The sequence below is a fragment of the Coregonus lavaretus genome (genome assembly GCF_964263955.1).
Source record: "Coregonus lavaretus genome assembly, contig: HAP1_SCAFFOLD_569, whole genome shotgun sequence".
Taxonomy (NCBI): Eukaryota; Metazoa; Chordata; class Actinopteri; order Salmoniformes; family Salmonidae; genus Coregonus; species Coregonus lavaretus.
The window spans coordinates 200,090-216,862 of NW_028162988.1; the positions used below are offsets into that span (position 1 = coordinate 200,090).

A 16,773-nucleotide genomic window follows, 5' to 3' on the forward strand; every position below is an offset into this window, starting at 1 on the left:
GAAATAGCCCTAAATATTGGCTTAACATAACCTTGATAGGCTATTTGGTTTCGAAGAAGCAGCCTAGCCCAGAAGAAGTGCAACATCAGAGCACATCATGATGAAAATGACGGTAGGACTATAGCTTTGTCGAATTTGTGATAAAGCAGAATATAAAAGAGAAAAGTGTGACGTTTAAAATCACTTAAATTGCCCTAAATAATAAATAATGTATTTCAGTATAGTTTAAGAGTTTAAGAGAATATATTGGAGATTTAAAACCATATTCTCAGTTCTTCTATAATTTACCCTCAAATCAAACATGCCATAGGCTATCTTTTTGTTGTTGTTGTTGTGAAAAACTTTTGAAGAAAGAACAATTCCTAAAGCTACTGAATCTAAACGACAAAAGAGTCCCACGCTTAGGACTATTCTGACACGAAGTAGACTACGTCTATGTTCAAAAGAGAGCAAAATAAAGAAATAATAATTTTGAGATGTAAATTCGGGTCGGGGTTAGACATGGCGAAGCGTAATAAAGAAGTAGATGGATTACTTTATAATAATCAGGTGCGCGTGTGGTTGCTGAGCGCGAAAGGAACGATCTGACAAAACAGCAATGAAATATGCTTAACCTGACCTTGTATTTCAAAGTAAAAATAAGAATGCACCTGATTTATTAGTAATTTAAAACAATTTCATAACAACCACTTAAAATGATAATAATAATTTACAATGTAGACCTGTATATTATAAAAAAATAGCCTAATCATATTCAATAATGTCCAAATAGGAAATACATTTTTATACGGTCTCCAATTGCCTACAATTAATTTCAGAATAATCGACCCTTCAACCGAAGAACCATACATGTGCTTTCATTTTCAGATGATTAGGCTACTGATTTTGTATTTTAGCCTATACATTAACTGTAATCTCCAGAATGCTCAACTGGCATGGAAATGTATTGTCTATTTTATTTATAGTCTGTATGGAATGTCAAGACTAGATTATTCATATTGACTATATAGACCTATAATCAAGCAATAAGGCCCAAGGGGGTGTGGTATATGGCCAATATACCACGGCTAAAGGCTATTCTGAAGCAAGATGCAAAGTGGAGTGCCTGGACACAGCACTTAGCCGGTGGTATATTGGCCATATACCACAAACCCCCGAGGTGCCTTATTGCTATTATAAACTGGTTACCAACATAATTAGAACAGTAAAAATAAATGTTTTGTCATACCCGTGGTCTGATATACCACGGCTTTTAGCCAATCAGCATTCGTTTGAACCACCCAGTTTATAACTAGAATTATAAATTGGGTGGTTTGAGCCCAGTTTATAATAGCAATAAGGCACCTCAGGGGTTTGTGGTATATGGCCAATAATGGCTTTATCCACCCTAAGAACAGCCCTTAGCCGTGGTGTATTGGCCATATATCAAACCCCCTCAGGCCTTTTTGCTTAAATTTAGACCTACCATATCACCCACATTTTCCAAAACAGAGAAGTATGGTTATTTGTTGGAAGGGTTGGCTATGTGGATAAAGTGTGCACCATTGTCACAATTTAACAAATAAAAAAGGTACCATGATGAAACAGTTTTTTTTTTTTTTTTTATACACTGAATGATTTGAGAACACACACCTAACCATCACCACCACCTTAGAGATGGGAAGAAAGGAGAGCCCCTATGAGGAAATATTCAACCAAGTAAAATTCTATAACCTATGAGAAAAAAATGTGCACGTGTAGCTAAAATAAAGCCAGTGGGAAAGAATAAAGACAAAGAAAGAATAAAGACAAAGAAAGAATAAAGACAGAGAGAGAGAGACAAAAAGCCCCCCTAGTTGACAGTAGGGGCAGTTATCATCCTCCTTCGACAGCGAAGACAACGAAGCAGCTTTTCCCACAGGCAAGGTTGTTCTTATGCATGCTGCCTTATCCCCACCCCCGGTTTATTTTCTTCTCCTTCTTCTCTTTGGGCCCAGTTCCCCCTCTCTTTCATGGCCTTTCATTTGCATCCCACAAGGGCCAAGGAGTCCCCAGAGAGGAGCGGATAAGGGTCATCGGAAGCCCCCTTGGGTTACATGTTTCACACCCCAACCGCAGACTCCTCGACGCGTGCCGCCAACCCCCACCCTCGCCCACTAAGCCCCCACCCCCTCGCAAGTAACAGCCTCCGTCAGTGAGACTGGAGAACACTGACAACTAGTTTCTCATTGCCGACTGCAGACTAGGCGATTCATGGATGATGTCATGAGTCCATGGTGAAAATGTGTCATCAAACAGAATAATGTGAAAGCATGTAGCCTCGTCTAGAACACAGATGCACTGTGCAGTTACGTGGTTTAGGCTCAAGTTAGCCCATGAGAATGACTGACAGAGCAGCACACAAGCGTTTGAACCAATATCATCATCTTTTCTTGCTCACCATATTCCACACCGTCAGACTCAGAAGGAACTCTGTTGACATTCGTGGTCCTCTGTAGCTCAGCTGGTAGAGCACGGCGCTTGTAACGCCAAGGTAGTGGGTTCGATCCCCGGGACCACCCATACACAAAAAAATGTATGCACGCATGACTGTAAGTCGCTTTGGATAAAAGCGTCTGCTAAATGGCATATTATATTATTATTACATTTGAAGGAGGTCTAGTTGCCATAGTCAATGTAGGTCACCTAGGGGTATCCCGAGGAACTGCTTACCTATATCGAATGAAAGGCAATACAGACAAGTTTAAATAAAACGTAGGCAATACATGTTCACACGTGGTCCGTATTTGCATACATGAGAACTCATCCCGTGGTGAACAAATCAAGAAGTGAAAGGGTCATATTCAACAGCCGTCCGCACATTTCTACATAGGCCTGCTGAACGCTCAAACAACCTTATCTGATGACTCCTAATCAATGTCTTAATTTAATTTCGTGATACTCATGGTTTTAAAAGAAAACGTGGCCCATCGTCTCCTTCAAAAGTGGAAATTGTTGGCGTGACTGCATGGTCAGGTAGACTAGAGGCCTCCAACTCAACTCTGGACCTCAAAGCCAGTTCCACTGCATTTTCCCCCCATTGTTCCACTCTAATCAGGGACTGATTTAGACATGGGACACCAGGTGTGTGCAATTAATTATCAGGTAGAACAGAAAACCAGCAGGCTCTAGAACTCAGTGTAAGCGTTGAGTACCCCTGGACTAGAGAATGCCTGGCTGTTTCATCTCCAGCACTCCCATTATGCTGACCCAGGGCATGACAACGGACTCAAATAAATGTTTGTCGCCACCCAGTGGCCATTATGTATATCTATCTCACCCGCCATTTTCTATGAGCTTGAAGCTTGTGGGGCATTTAAGCCCTGAACCACGCTTGACAGACGGCCTGTCTCACAGGCTGCATGCTGCCCCCAAGACCAAAGCCAATCGAAGCAGGGCTACTTAGCAAGAAGTACAGCTAGTCTTGTGAGCTAGCTAACTAGATAGTAATCTATGCTGGTTGTTAGCTTGCATAAGTGACATGTGTATAATTCTAAAAATGGGGCACTTTTTTTGTGGACAATATTTAAATGTCAAAAGTGGATGAGCTCCATTCCTGACAGGCTGATCAGATTCAATAGCAGCCTCAGAGGCTGATAAGTTAGGATGCTACTATATAGGCTGTTTCACTAGCAAAGCTCCTCGCAGGCAGATTAGCATTCAAAGTGCCTTATAGGGCAGATGCATATCTGATCCAGTGGGATCATATGCATCAGCCTATAAGGCACTTTGACTGCTAGGAACTTTGCTCATGAAACATCCTACAAGGCAGCATCCTGACTCATCAGCCTCTGAGGCTGCTAATGAATCTGATCCAGTGCTGAGACAAAGGGAATCTGATCAGCCTGTCAGGAATGGAGCTCACCCACTCTGTAAATTAAAATATTATCCATAAAAAAATGAAGTGTCACTTAAAATTATACACATCAGTTATACAAGCTACCAACCAGCATATATAACCATCTAGTTCACAAGAGTAGCTAGCAAAGTTAGCTTGCTAAGAATGGCTCCGGTCTTGGGGCGGCACGCAGCCTGGGAGATAGTGCCATGTCAGGCGTCGTTCAGGGCTTAAATTCCCCAATAGCGCATTGCTCTGCTTCCGAATTGGGGAATGCAATTGCAGTGAATGTGCTCGTCTGAAAATAAGACATTTCAACATAATGAATGCACACAAAGGCTGTGGTAGTCCAATTATGCTCTTTTGCCAATCAGAAATGGGCTGCCTGCGTAAAACGCAGCCAAATAGGCTTCAAGCACAGTCCGACTTGTGAGATGATGGATGAATGGGTGGTCTGCGCAGTATCTATCCTCGGACAAAGAGAATTCTTGATTTTCAGATTCATCATCAGTATCCTGTTGATTACACCTAAGCTACATGATGGGCGTCACATTGAGAAGCAATGCAGTGACAATAGGCTAAATATACTGTACAGAGTGTACAAAACATTAAGAATACCTTCCTAATGACCTTGATTTTAAATAAATGATTGGGGGGGACAAATCGGACCCGTTGTGGGGAGTGGCAATACTGCTTATGGATCAGTGCGATGGATGCATTTTCACAGTTTTTGAAGTACTGTACATTTACATCATTTAGCAGACGCTCTTATACTGTAATTATACCATAAGTTACAAGAGGTCTAATTTCTGGGCCATAACGTGAGCGACAAGACAAAGCATACCGATTATCCTAAACATTAATGTTGAGTGACACTGCACCGAAGTGAATTCAAGATATGGAAAGTGTGTTTCTCACATCTGTGCTAATACTATACAGGTTGTTTCACCAACATATTTAACAGCAAGATGCCTCCATAAAAATAGGCCTACATGTTCAGCATCTCTAATTACAAAATCCAAATCTCCCTTGACTGAAATATCCAACTGTAGGCTGAAATTCACTCCAAGATTGAACAGTAACATTCTTAACAGTGACCCAAGATCTAGTAGATGCGGAGTTCAGCACAATGAAAAGACCACAAGCATGAAAACAGCAGCACATTGGAATCAGCTACTGATACCACTCAAGATTATACTGGCCTAATAACAGATTAACAACGCTGCCCTTAACAAAACCCCTGTAGTTTAGTTTCAAGAAGAGAAAATAGCAAGCTTGACTTTATTATGCCACAGAGAAAAGCCAGTAGTTTCTTCACCAACATTGACATTCTGCAAGGGTGGTGTTATGGTTGAGCAGCCAATAGAGGGGCACGGTGGAAAGGGATAGTGGTGGTTAGTGGTGCAAAGAGGGGTGTTTGGGGTATAATTAAGTGTGTGTGGGGGAATAGGGTTTAATTACCAAGTAATAAAACATTCATTTACCCTTTTAAAAAAACATAACAGAAAAAGGATGCACAAAGCATGAAAAGTGCTTACAGTCAAACAAGGGGAATGCACACGAGTTCTTGCTGAGTATACGACATTTATTACTTTGAACTGATTAATAGAAAGAGTGGGGGCAAGGACACTCGCGTCGACGCGGTCTTTAAGAAAACGGAAGGAAGATGAGGAAGAAACAAAGATGGCGGGAGGAAAGCAGCTCATGGAAACATCAATAATAAACCAGTCCAAGAAAGAGGGCAAATAAGTTCTGAAGACCGCAAACAGGGCCCCATTTCGTACAATTGTACATAAAATTATACAATGACCAAGGCTAAACGTAACAATTATTTTTGCTTTCAACTCCCCCCCTCCCACAAACTTAACCCACTCTCCCCACACACCACAAAAAATAAACAGGGTCATCTCGAACATTCGGTTTAGTTCTTTCTTTTTTATATATATAACAGATGGAAGCATATGAAAAAGAAACTTCTTGAAGGGTGCGATGACGAATATCCACTGAGGAGGAGACCCCCCCCCCCCCCCCCCGTCCTGATTGGATGATTTAATCTCCCACAGAAGGAGGGAGGAGGGGTTTACAAAGAAATTAGACAAATGGCCCGCCTGGACTTCCAGCCACTAAATGTCCACTAGAATTTTGCATGAGAGGAACTACAGACTTGCTCTCGGGGACTGTAAAAACAGGCGGGGGGGGGGGGGAGCATATGAGGAAGAAAAAAGCATATGTAGTGGATTGGTGGGGGGGGGGGTGTAGAGGAAAAAATAGATTCACCTAAGGATGCTATGCATTAAAGTTGTAGTCCTATGAATAATAATTTCTTTTTATTTTACTACAAGTTCGAAGTCAGTCTTTTAAAGTAAAAAGAAATCAAGAAAGTCTTCATTTTGTTTTGTTTTTTTGTCCTTGGTTAAATTTTTACCCCATTTAGAATTTCTTGAAAGATCTGAATGTGATGGGGTAGGAAAGGGGAAAAAGAGGGGTCATTGCAGTCTTTTGCCCAAAGCAGTGACTGCTACTTGACACGTCCTTGGCGCTCCTGTGGGACACAAAGAAAATTACACTTCAGTTTGGGGACTCAGAGATTGAGCTTTTCAGTAAAACAAAATGTTGCAGATCATATTTGTATGTATCCAGTGGGCATAGTTACCATGCTCCCATCAATGGATGTAAGAGAGTGGAGGTTGTGGTTCTTCACATAACATTTAAAAAAAAACAGAAACAAAAAGTTTCCACCACCCTGAGAACCCATATCTACTGGTACCAAGACAAGCATATCTCCCTACCGCCAGGTCCTAACAGTCCCACAGAGTAGTTCTACATGAATACACCATAGGATGTGTATAGTCTACAACACCGGAAGGCAACTAGATTCAGCCGTGGGCCGATTTTTGTCGGAGCATATGGTCGGGGGCCCGGAACATAATTATAGTACACTGCAAATTGACCACAACTAAGGCCAAAAAGAGTAAATCAATGATTTCATATCGATTACATTGAAACGCGATCACATTTATTTTGTGGGAATACTTGGGAACAGATTTCCCCATTTTATTTTTTGCTGAATTCCGGAATACTTGGGAACAGATTTCCCCATTTTATTTTTTGCTGAATTCCAGAATACTTGGGAACAGATTTCCCCATTTTATTTTTTGCTGAATTCCTAGTGATTTTAAATGTTTTTTTAGCAAAACTAAAATAGTCTAAAAAATTATACGTTTTATTTTTTACTAAAAACGTTTGGTGTGCCTGGCCTATAACATGCAGTTCTGACCACTTTCAGACATTTGCAATACTCATCTGGTGAGACATGGGACATTTGTCACCATCCAGTCAAGAGTAGCACATTGAGCACATCTACATTTTGGTCCCTTTGAGACAAAGGGACTTTAACTTGATGAAATGTCCTCCAATAAAAAAAAAACAAAATAACTAAAAAGGCCTTCCTACACTGTACGTCAGATTCTGTCTTTTACAATTATTACGTCACACTGTGCATTGTTACGAAATTAAAATCTTGATATCAACCTGGCCAGATTGTACGATTTGCTTCAGTTGTCTCGTCACATTCAGCAATTGACTTGCGAGGCTACGTCAACTGCAGCGGTGCATCTGATCTACTACGCACGCGCCAGCCTCCCTCTATGCGCGAGTAAAATGAGTTCGGAAAAACCGCAAGCATCTTAAAAAGTTAACTTTGTCCGAACTCAAATAAGCTTCCCAAAAATATGCAATAGCGGGCCATTTGTGGTAGAATGTTTCTTTTGATTGGCGATTTTTGTGCCATCAGGTAGCCTGATTTCAGATGTCTTGTAAAACAAGAGTATTAGGGAAATCATTCTCCTTGCAAAGCATGTAAACGTTTAAATCAAGCCGTTGTATTAATCTGACTACTTACAATATCCATAGTGTGCTTACTCAGTGCCGGACGTGTTCCTGTTGGTCAGGTACCGGGATAGGCTCGTAACACCAGCCACACTTTGTGAAAAGACAGCGAAAGAACTTTGGTCGGAGCATACGACTGCACGTAGTGGTATTTGAATCGTCAGACCTAGACCCTGTCACACGGAACGAGCAAAGACGTCCGACAATAGTTTACGACGTAATAATTTGCCCACGATGTGGACATTTTGTCTGGGGCTGGAAAATCGTGCCATAATACGGTTAAAATCATATGGTCTGCGTGGGTCTAACAGGGGAGCAGAAAAACTGTCGGTTTTTAGATGCTACACTGGACGCATAATTTTTTTGCCAGAGTGAGCCACTTTATCAAGCCAAGTGTAGAATTCTTGTAAATAATTTATTGATATTAAGAGCGACACATCTAATGTAGCAGGCCTGTTAAGACTGGGTTTACACTCCACCAAGTGTTGTCCGTAACAAAACCTCACCGACACTTAAGTAAAGTCACAAATTATGGCATGGACCAAAATCTCTGTGCAGTGTATGGTGAAGTCTCGAAGCGATTGCGGAGCCTCTACGGAGTACACCTAATGGAGAGTAAATCCACACTACGGTTAGGCTATTACAAGAGCAAGAGAGTTAAGTGGGGGCTAGGGCGTTACCTGAAGTCTGTAATGACTCCTGCTGGGGTTGGGGTTACTGGGGTACGGCTCGCTACCCTGGACCTCCACCTGGTAACAAAACATCATCAGGCTTTAGTTAGGAACAAAACAGGAAGGACGGGAAACCTCCATCAATTTTGGGCATACATGCATCAACAGCTTAATTGATTTACAGTAAGTGGACTCAGGTCTCGAATTGGATATAGATGAAACATTACATTTGAATCATAAAAATCAGTCAACCCCGATCAGTATCTAAAACATTAACATTTTGTTTCATTGGTAAGTTATACAGCAAAGATCATTGGTAATTTGAAAGCTGTCAGTATCAATGTGTTGACCACAAAACTAAGATAAACACATTTCTCGATTGTCTAGATAAGAGGAAGCTGCAGTTAACTCAGTGACATAAGTTTCTTTGACAACTAGTAAATATGAAGTCTTTTCAGGATATGTATGGGGAGTTCGCTGTGAAATAGATGGAACAGAGTAAATAGGCATTTTAACGTCATAGATTAAGCCGGTGGTAACTTGTGGAATAGACACCGGCTGGAACGCGGTTTTAACCAAATCAGCATTCAGGATTGGAACCACCAGTTGTATAAATGTGAAATGCCTCCAGGTGCAGTGCAGTTTCCTTGTCGCAGTAAATAATGCAGACAGTGTTTTGCACTCACAGCCTCAGTCATGCAATGTTGAGATACTGATGGAAAAGGATGCTACGTCTCTAAAGTAACTGTCCAGTGTTTCCAGATTGCTATGAAATATGACCTATAATTCATTACAATATGAGTGAAATAATTGCAATTTTTTTTTAAAGGAAAACTGTTAAGCAGCTTTTCTGTGTTGGAATGGTGTGGGCATACCCCAACAGTATGGTGTGGGGTATTGAGAGTAGACTGCTGATTGGCCAGCTCATCCTCCTAAGGAGGATTACATAATCCTCAATGAGGAAAGAGCAAGCATTTTCTTTTTACTGATTGAGGGGTTTTTGTAGTGTTTTCTCCAATTTACACTTAGGCCACAAATACAAGCATAGGATGAGTCAACCACATTATTTGGATAGGAGTTAACAGAATAGGAACTGTGAGATTTTCACTGGACAGTTACTTTAAAAAATAAATTGAATGTCATCGGATACCACTATGTAAGGAAGCAGGGTTTGAGTTTCCGCAAAATAAGACTGAAGGAAACATACGAGACAGAAATTAAATGTGCAACATTGTCGGAACAGCTCGTCTCAATGGAGTATTAAGCGAAACAGGACTGTCCAATATAACCCAATAGCTAGGCCTGTTTCGATGTAAGGAAAGCTGCTTCCTCTTCAGAGCTGACAAACCAGCACTCTGTAGTCTTTATAAAAACAGTCGGTAATACATAGCGATACAGACCTACAGTGAGTCCACCCCTTTCTAACAATAATCAGTATTATGATGTACACAGCTCCAGTCAGAACCCGAGCTAGCCTATAAGCACCTCAAATAGAGCTGCCCCGGTCAACTGTAAGTGCTGTTATTGTGAAGTGGAAACGTCTAGGAGCAACAATGGCTCAGCAGCCAGTCGTAGGCCACACAAGATCACAGAACGGGACCGCCGAGTGCTGAAGCGCGTAAAAATCATCTGTCCTCAGTTGCAACACTCACTACAGAGTTCCAAACTGCCTCTGGAAGCAACATCAGCACAAGAACTGTTCGTCGGGAGTTAAATGAAATGGGTTTCCATGGCCGAGCAGCCGCACACAGGCCTAAGATCACCATGCGCAATGCCAAGCATCGGCTGGAGTGGTGTAAAGCGCACCGCCATTGGACTCTGGAGCAGTGGAAACGCGTTCACCATCGAATGCATAGTGCCAACTGTAAAGTTTGGTGGAGGAGGAATAATGGTCTGAGGCTGTTTTTCATGGTTTGGGCTAGGCCTCTTAGTTCCAGTGAAGGGAAATCTTAACGCTACAGCATACAATGACATTCTAGACGATTCTGTGCGTCCAACTTTGTGGCAACAGTTTGGGGAAGGCCCTTTCCTGTTTCATCATGACAACGCCCCCGTGCACAAAGAGTGGTCCATACTGAAATGGTTTGTCGAGATTGGTGTGGAAGAACTTGACTGGCCTGCACAAAGCCCTGACCTCAACCCCACACCTTTGGGATGAATTGGAATGTCGACTGCGAGCCAGGCCTAATAGCCCAACATCAGTGCCCAACCTCACTAATGCTCGTGCCTGAATGGAAGCTAGTCCCTGCAGCAATGTTCCAACATCTAGTGGAAAGCCTTCCCAGAAGAGTAGAGGCTGTTATAGCAGCAAAGGGGACCAATGTCTGCACCTGTTGTATTCGGCGCATGTGACCAATAAAATTTGATTTGAACTCCATATTAATGTGGTCCTCTGTAGCTCAATTGGTAGAGCATGGCGCTTGTAACACCAGGGTAGTGGGTTCGATCCCCCGGACCACCCATACATAAAAATGTATGCACACATGACTGTAAGTCGCTTTGGATAAAAGCGTCTGCTAAATGGCATATTATTATTATTATAATAATGCCCATGATTTTTGAATGAGATTCGACGAGCATGTGTCCACATACTTTAGGTCATGAAGCGTAGGTTAATGGCCATTGAGACTGAAGGACCAATGTAAACATGCATTTCATAATGTGAACAGAATCCTCCGTAAAGAATGAGGGTTGTTTCGGATAACATGACGTCGAGACTGAGCATAATAATGTATATTCTAATTATTTGGGGAGTCATTATAAAAGGTTCAACGACAAAATGCATCTTGGTAATCACAAGTGACTGCTGGCATTTTGTTAACTAGACTAGCAAAAACCTTCCCATTTCACCTTTTAAAAATGTATATGGCAGTCCCTCCAGGATTGTGCGATTGCATAATTTTTTGCTAATCAACTACCGCATATTATGCGAGGGCTTGCAAATTTGACTAATCGCCGCACTATTACCGCATATAAATGTCCAATCACCACACTACAAAAACAGGGCTCACAATGTTAACTATTCCCCATGCTTTTACCGCATAAAATGCCTCAATAAAGCAACACATCAACAAACTTTTCTCCCCAGTCAGCGCAGGTGACAAATTCGACAAAATCATCACAAATTGCCATGCAGAACACAGTGTCAGAACATTCGCAGCAAAATCAAGCATTTTGGTCCGCAACCATCACAAAACAACACTGCAGAATCCTGGAGGGACTGATATGGTGACATACAGTAGCCTATATAATTAGAGCATTGATTGGTAGGCCAAGTGTCTGAAAAAGTCCCAACAGTAACAAATGCATCAATTCCTAATACATAAGGGGGATACATTTCCACAAGGATCATCAATTAGATACCGAATTGGAAATAAACATTACATTTCATATGGACACACCTGATCAACACTAAGGTCAGCATTCGTAATTCACAAATCCATGTGAGATAATAAATCTAACATGGAACTTTTAAAATATTATAACTGGGATGTTCATGCACTTTGTTTCTGGCATATCCAAATTCTCTGTAGGAACGGCACATTGTAAGATGAACACACATATAAATGACTGATAATCTATTTCAACTACTGCACTCTTCAACTGGATTTTTGCTCTTGACATGCTCTCAGGACCTTTGCGCACAGACCCATGGCTTCGCATGCCTCTCCCCAGGCACACAACCCAAGGTGTAGGCCTATTTATTTTCCCAGACGGGTGGAGGGCAGGCCTTTACCTTTTTCACACAGTCCTCCTCCTCCTGGCGCTTCTCGTAGTGGGAGAAGTCGTCAAAGATGGAGGTGGTGTGCTTGTAGCCGGCGATGATCTTCAGCACCTGCCGTGCCTTGTCCAGAGGCACCTCCTGCGTGTCCCGTGAGTTGGTCACTGGCTTGTTCTCGTTGTTCTCCAGGCGGATGTGCCGCAGCTGGCTGTTGGGAACGTCCTTAACGAAGATCCAGCGCACGTCAAAGCGCCCCTTCCACTTGTCCTGCGACCACACGCCGGCGCAGGTATTGTAGTCCACTGGTGAGCGCATCTCCGCCACGCCGCAAAAGTGGCCGCTGCCGTTGACGCTGAAGAGCAGGTAGAGGGGGCCCTTGGCGCCCAGCGAGCGGTAGGCGGCGTCCAGCCGCTTGTTGCCGTGCTCCGTGCTGCACCAGATGTTGTACTTGATGGAGCGGTGGATGTCGTCCTCTGAGTAGCTCTTGATGATGAACACACGCCCCTGCTTGAGGTTCCAGTCAAAGTCCTTGGGGTTGTAGTTGTTGACCAGGCGCAGCTTCTCCAGCACTGGGTGGGGCTCCGAGGGCACCAGCACCCCACCCAAGCCCGAGTTGGGAGGCGACTGCCCCGCCCCACCCCCGGCATCCCCAAACCCGTTGGCACGGTTCCGTGGAGGGACCCAGCGGGTGGGCTGAGAGGGCTGGGTGGCAGGCGGGGGGCCCTGGGAAAGCTGCAGCTGACCCCCTATGCCCTGCTGTCCGTTGGAGGGAAATTGGTGCTGCCCCAGCTGGGCCGAAGAGGCCACCAACTGTCCGTTGCTGAGGGGCAGTTGCGGGGTCCCTCCGGCCATGGTGCCGGGCTGAGGGGAGGCCTGGTTGGGCGGCTGCCCGTTGTTGGGGAGAGGCGCCTGCTGGGGGGTGGACGCTTTAGGCATGGTCCCCTTGTTGTCCCAAGTGCCAATGTCCATGTTGTGTTTGATGGGCGGAGGGGGCAGGTTGGTCCCAGTTATGCCCCCCTTGGTTTTCAGCTTGGGCTGTGGCTTGGCCGGCTTGCTGGCAATGTCCGCCCAGGAGGCGGGCTTGGCGGGGGCGATGGACACGGGGGGCAGTGGCATGCTGGGAGCTCCACCAGAAACCTGGCTGTGGCCTAGGGGTCCCCCGGGGAGGCCAGAGCCCACCACCTTGGGGGCCCCCATGTCCCCAGCACCGCCACCAATCTTAAGTCCAGCCATGCCCTGGTCCAAGCTGTTCATGCCAGGGGCCTTGTTGAGGGGCTCGTTCTGGGTGAAGGGGGACTGTCCGTCGATCATGGCGCCCCCTAGCGAGCTGGGCGCGTAGGCATAGCTGCTGCTGTAGCCAGAACTCTGTGTAGACTGTCCCTGAGAGCTGTTGTTGCCCCAGGCAGAGAAGTCTATGTTGCTGGGGAAGAAGTTGAAACTGTGCTGGCCCAAGAAGTGGTTGCTGCCCAGCGGGCCGGGCTGGCCGAACATGGCGTCGGGCAGGAAGTGGTGCTCCCCGTTGCTCAGCTGTCCATACGAGGCCAGGTAAGGCATGGGGGGATCGCCACCGGTGGACCATGCTGCCTCGTTCAGGGAGTAAGAGAATCCTATGGATGGGCTGTAGTAACTGGGCATGTAGGAGTCCGACATGGCCGTATAAGCATTGCTCTGCGGAGAGAAGAAAACACTGGTTAGCCTGTTGACTGTTTCAATCATTACATTACAGAAAGCAGGGCATCGAACTGATGGACATCCTCGCTTGGATCTCGATCAGCCTCGGCTGCCACCTAGACTAGGATGACTGTGTCCACTTTCACACCAATGAACTGCTTTATGAGGACAAAACAGTGGCATTCCTTTGACTGGAGGAATACAGGCTCCATTATTTCCATTTAGGCCCACTACTGAGGGCACACAACAGACATTACGACAAGATGAAGACCAGTTTAATTCCAAATGAATTCTAGAAAAGGAAATGGACTACATAGTAAAAATCGGGGAGAGAAGAGTATTTACACGCTAAACATGATGAATTGTAACAGTATAAAAGTAATTCACTGTAAAGTTGTACAGCGAGATCTCCCCATTATGGATGACGAATGCAAATGTACCAGTGGGAGTTACCACCATAACCTGAGTCATGTAGCTTATTCATCATCCTCATTATTTCTATTAGAACTGAGGCTGTGTCAAAATGTTAAGTGAACGAATGCCATTTTCCTGCAGTTTAAATTATTTTTGTATTTTACCTTTATTTAACTAGGCAAGCCAGTTAAGAACAAATTCTTATTTACAATGACGGCCTACACCGGCCAAACCTGGACGATGCTGGACCAATTGTGCGCTGCCCTATGGGACTCCCAATCACGGCCAGTTGTGATACAGCCTGGAATCGAACCAGGGGGTCTGTAGCGACGCCTTGTGATACAGCCTGGAATCGAACCAGGGGGTCTGTAGCGACGCCTCAAGCACTGAGATGCAGTGCCTTAGACCGCTGCGCCACTCGGGAGTCTAAGCAGGCAAATGTTAGGAACAGTGTACAGTGTGGGCCTAGTCAAACGGAGGGTAGTGGACTGGTACTCACCTGTCTGGCCTGAGTGTTCAGGTAAGGCTCAAACTCATCATCATTCAAAGTATCCTTTTGGGTCACAGCTCCGTTTTGCACTGGAAAAGAGGAGTATATAGCAATGTAAGATACAGTGCTAGGATACATCTGTTTGCATAAGGTGGAAATAGTCAATACAACTAGTCATAGGCCTACATATTTGCAGCCAGTCAAGACAGAATAAGAGCCAGGAAGTCATGAAGCTTGATGAGATCTCTAGCATTGCACAACTACAGTTCACAGCCACAAATATGCTGTTTTAATGCACTAAAATGGGTGACAAACAAATGCTTGGGACTGGTTGAGTTGGACAAGAGTTGTCTTTCCTGCTGGCTAGGTCTATAGTGTGCCACCTATAAAACAAATAACACTAGGCCCTAGGGGTTGTATCAGGTGCTGCAGTTAATGCTAGATACGTTATTGTTGACAGATTGTAACTGCAGCACAATTGCTACATGCAGAAGCGGCCTGTTACTCACAGTAAATCGGTTGCAACCACCAATGGGCAGTGAAATCAGTGATATGAGGTGCAGTAGAATATTGTTTCTAGTTACAACTTCAGGAGAAAACAATCGATTTGTATTTAATATCAGTGATTGTAGTCATGACATAACGTTAAACTTGTCAGAGTGTGTTTCAGTTCGTCCTGCCATAACTAAGCAGAATCTGAAAATGAATTGCCAAACTGGAAAACAGGCCTGGCTAGTAAACAAAGTTGCCTCAAAACATTGAAAAAGATCTGAAACATTGCAACTTCGTGGTTTGACAATAACTGACCAGAAGCTTGCTACTGGTTCGGTGAGAACAGCACGCTGGAAGACGTGTCATTGGCAGGCAATTCTTGAGTATCCTTTAAATACTGAGGTTAGCCAACGAACTAAACAACATGATTATTTTGCGTGGGAGGTTTAAGCCTAACTTGATGTAAACATTAATTTGTCAACTTACTCATTGCAAAGCGTTGCTAGCATTTAACCAATGAGCCAGTAAGCCACTAGCCATCCGACTTAGGAAATGCCTAGTCAGCTAACTTGCGAATGTAGGAGAGGACGCTCATGTTAGCTAGCTAGCGCGAGCTAAATTAGTTACCAAGCTAGCAACCAACGTTAGCCAACGCTGACGGATTGCCTCAAAATTCACAATGGTGTATTCACACATGACACTAAAAGTCATACAAAATAAAATATTGAGTAAATAGTACCAACTTATCGGAAATTGTTTCACATGTCCAATCAACTATAGAAGCGAAATGGGCACAATGGTGAGACTGGCCTGCTATCTGGCTAGCTAACTATCATCACATCCGCGCACGCAGAGTAGGGTTTCCGAAACCACCACACGGAAATATCCGCATACAGACACAGTAAACTTGTCATGTTACGATAACTTACCCTTGTTTCCTTGGCCTTTCGGTCTCTGGATTGGGTCCAGGTGATTCATGAAGGTTTGATTTATGAGAAAAGAGGAAGGGAAAAATAAATGAAGAAATGTATATTCACCAGTCAGTCCTTTAGCAGGTGGTCAGGCCTACTGCACTAACGTTAGCTAGCTACAGAGAGAGTCACTGCCTCTGGAACAAGCTATCCTAGTTACGTCTCGATTGATATTCATAAAGTGACTCTCTTTACCTGTTCGAGAAGGCTGCTGGCTGACATGTCTTTCTCCCTGGCGCCTTTGTATTTTAATATTTTTATTTATTTAAGCTGCAGGGTGTAGGAAATGTCTATTTGAGAGTTAGCCAAGTGCCCCTGTCTCTCTACAGAGCTTAGAATCCACACAATGGCGGGATGCAGTCCTATTGCTCTCTCCGCGCCGAGCGACTTCTTCAACATGGCTGAGCGGCTGGTTTTATCGATGGCATTTATTTATGACGAACATGCGCCCCTCAACGGCATGGAGGAACTATATGATGCAGGTAAACAATATATTATGAAAAACAGACATTTAATACATTTGAATAATTGTTACAATAGATAAACGGAGATTGTCTCATAATTAGGAAAGTAGCTATATTGACTTAGACCAGGGATGG

The 16,773-nt window shown here is 43.9% G+C and overlaps 1 protein-coding gene across 1 annotated transcript; it reads right to left on the reverse strand.

Moving 5' to 3' along the window:
• Nucleotides 1–5,420: 5,420 nt before the first annotated feature.
• On the reverse strand, nt 5,421–16,552 carry LOC311118617 (YTH domain-containing family protein 2). The gene is made up of 6 exons (XM_084193407.1): nt 16,370–16,552; nt 16,133–16,157; nt 14,721–14,800; nt 12,152–13,804; nt 8,425–8,493; nt 5,421–6,398 (listed from the first exon to the last, which is right to left on the reverse strand). The coding sequence occupies exons 1-6, from the start codon at nt 16,394–16,396 to the stop codon at nt 6,375–6,377; spliced, it is 1,878 nt and encodes a 625-aa protein (XP_084049533.1). The 5' UTR covers nt 16,397–16,552; the 3' UTR covers nt 5,421–6,374.
• Nucleotides 16,553–16,773: the final 221 nt, after the last annotated feature.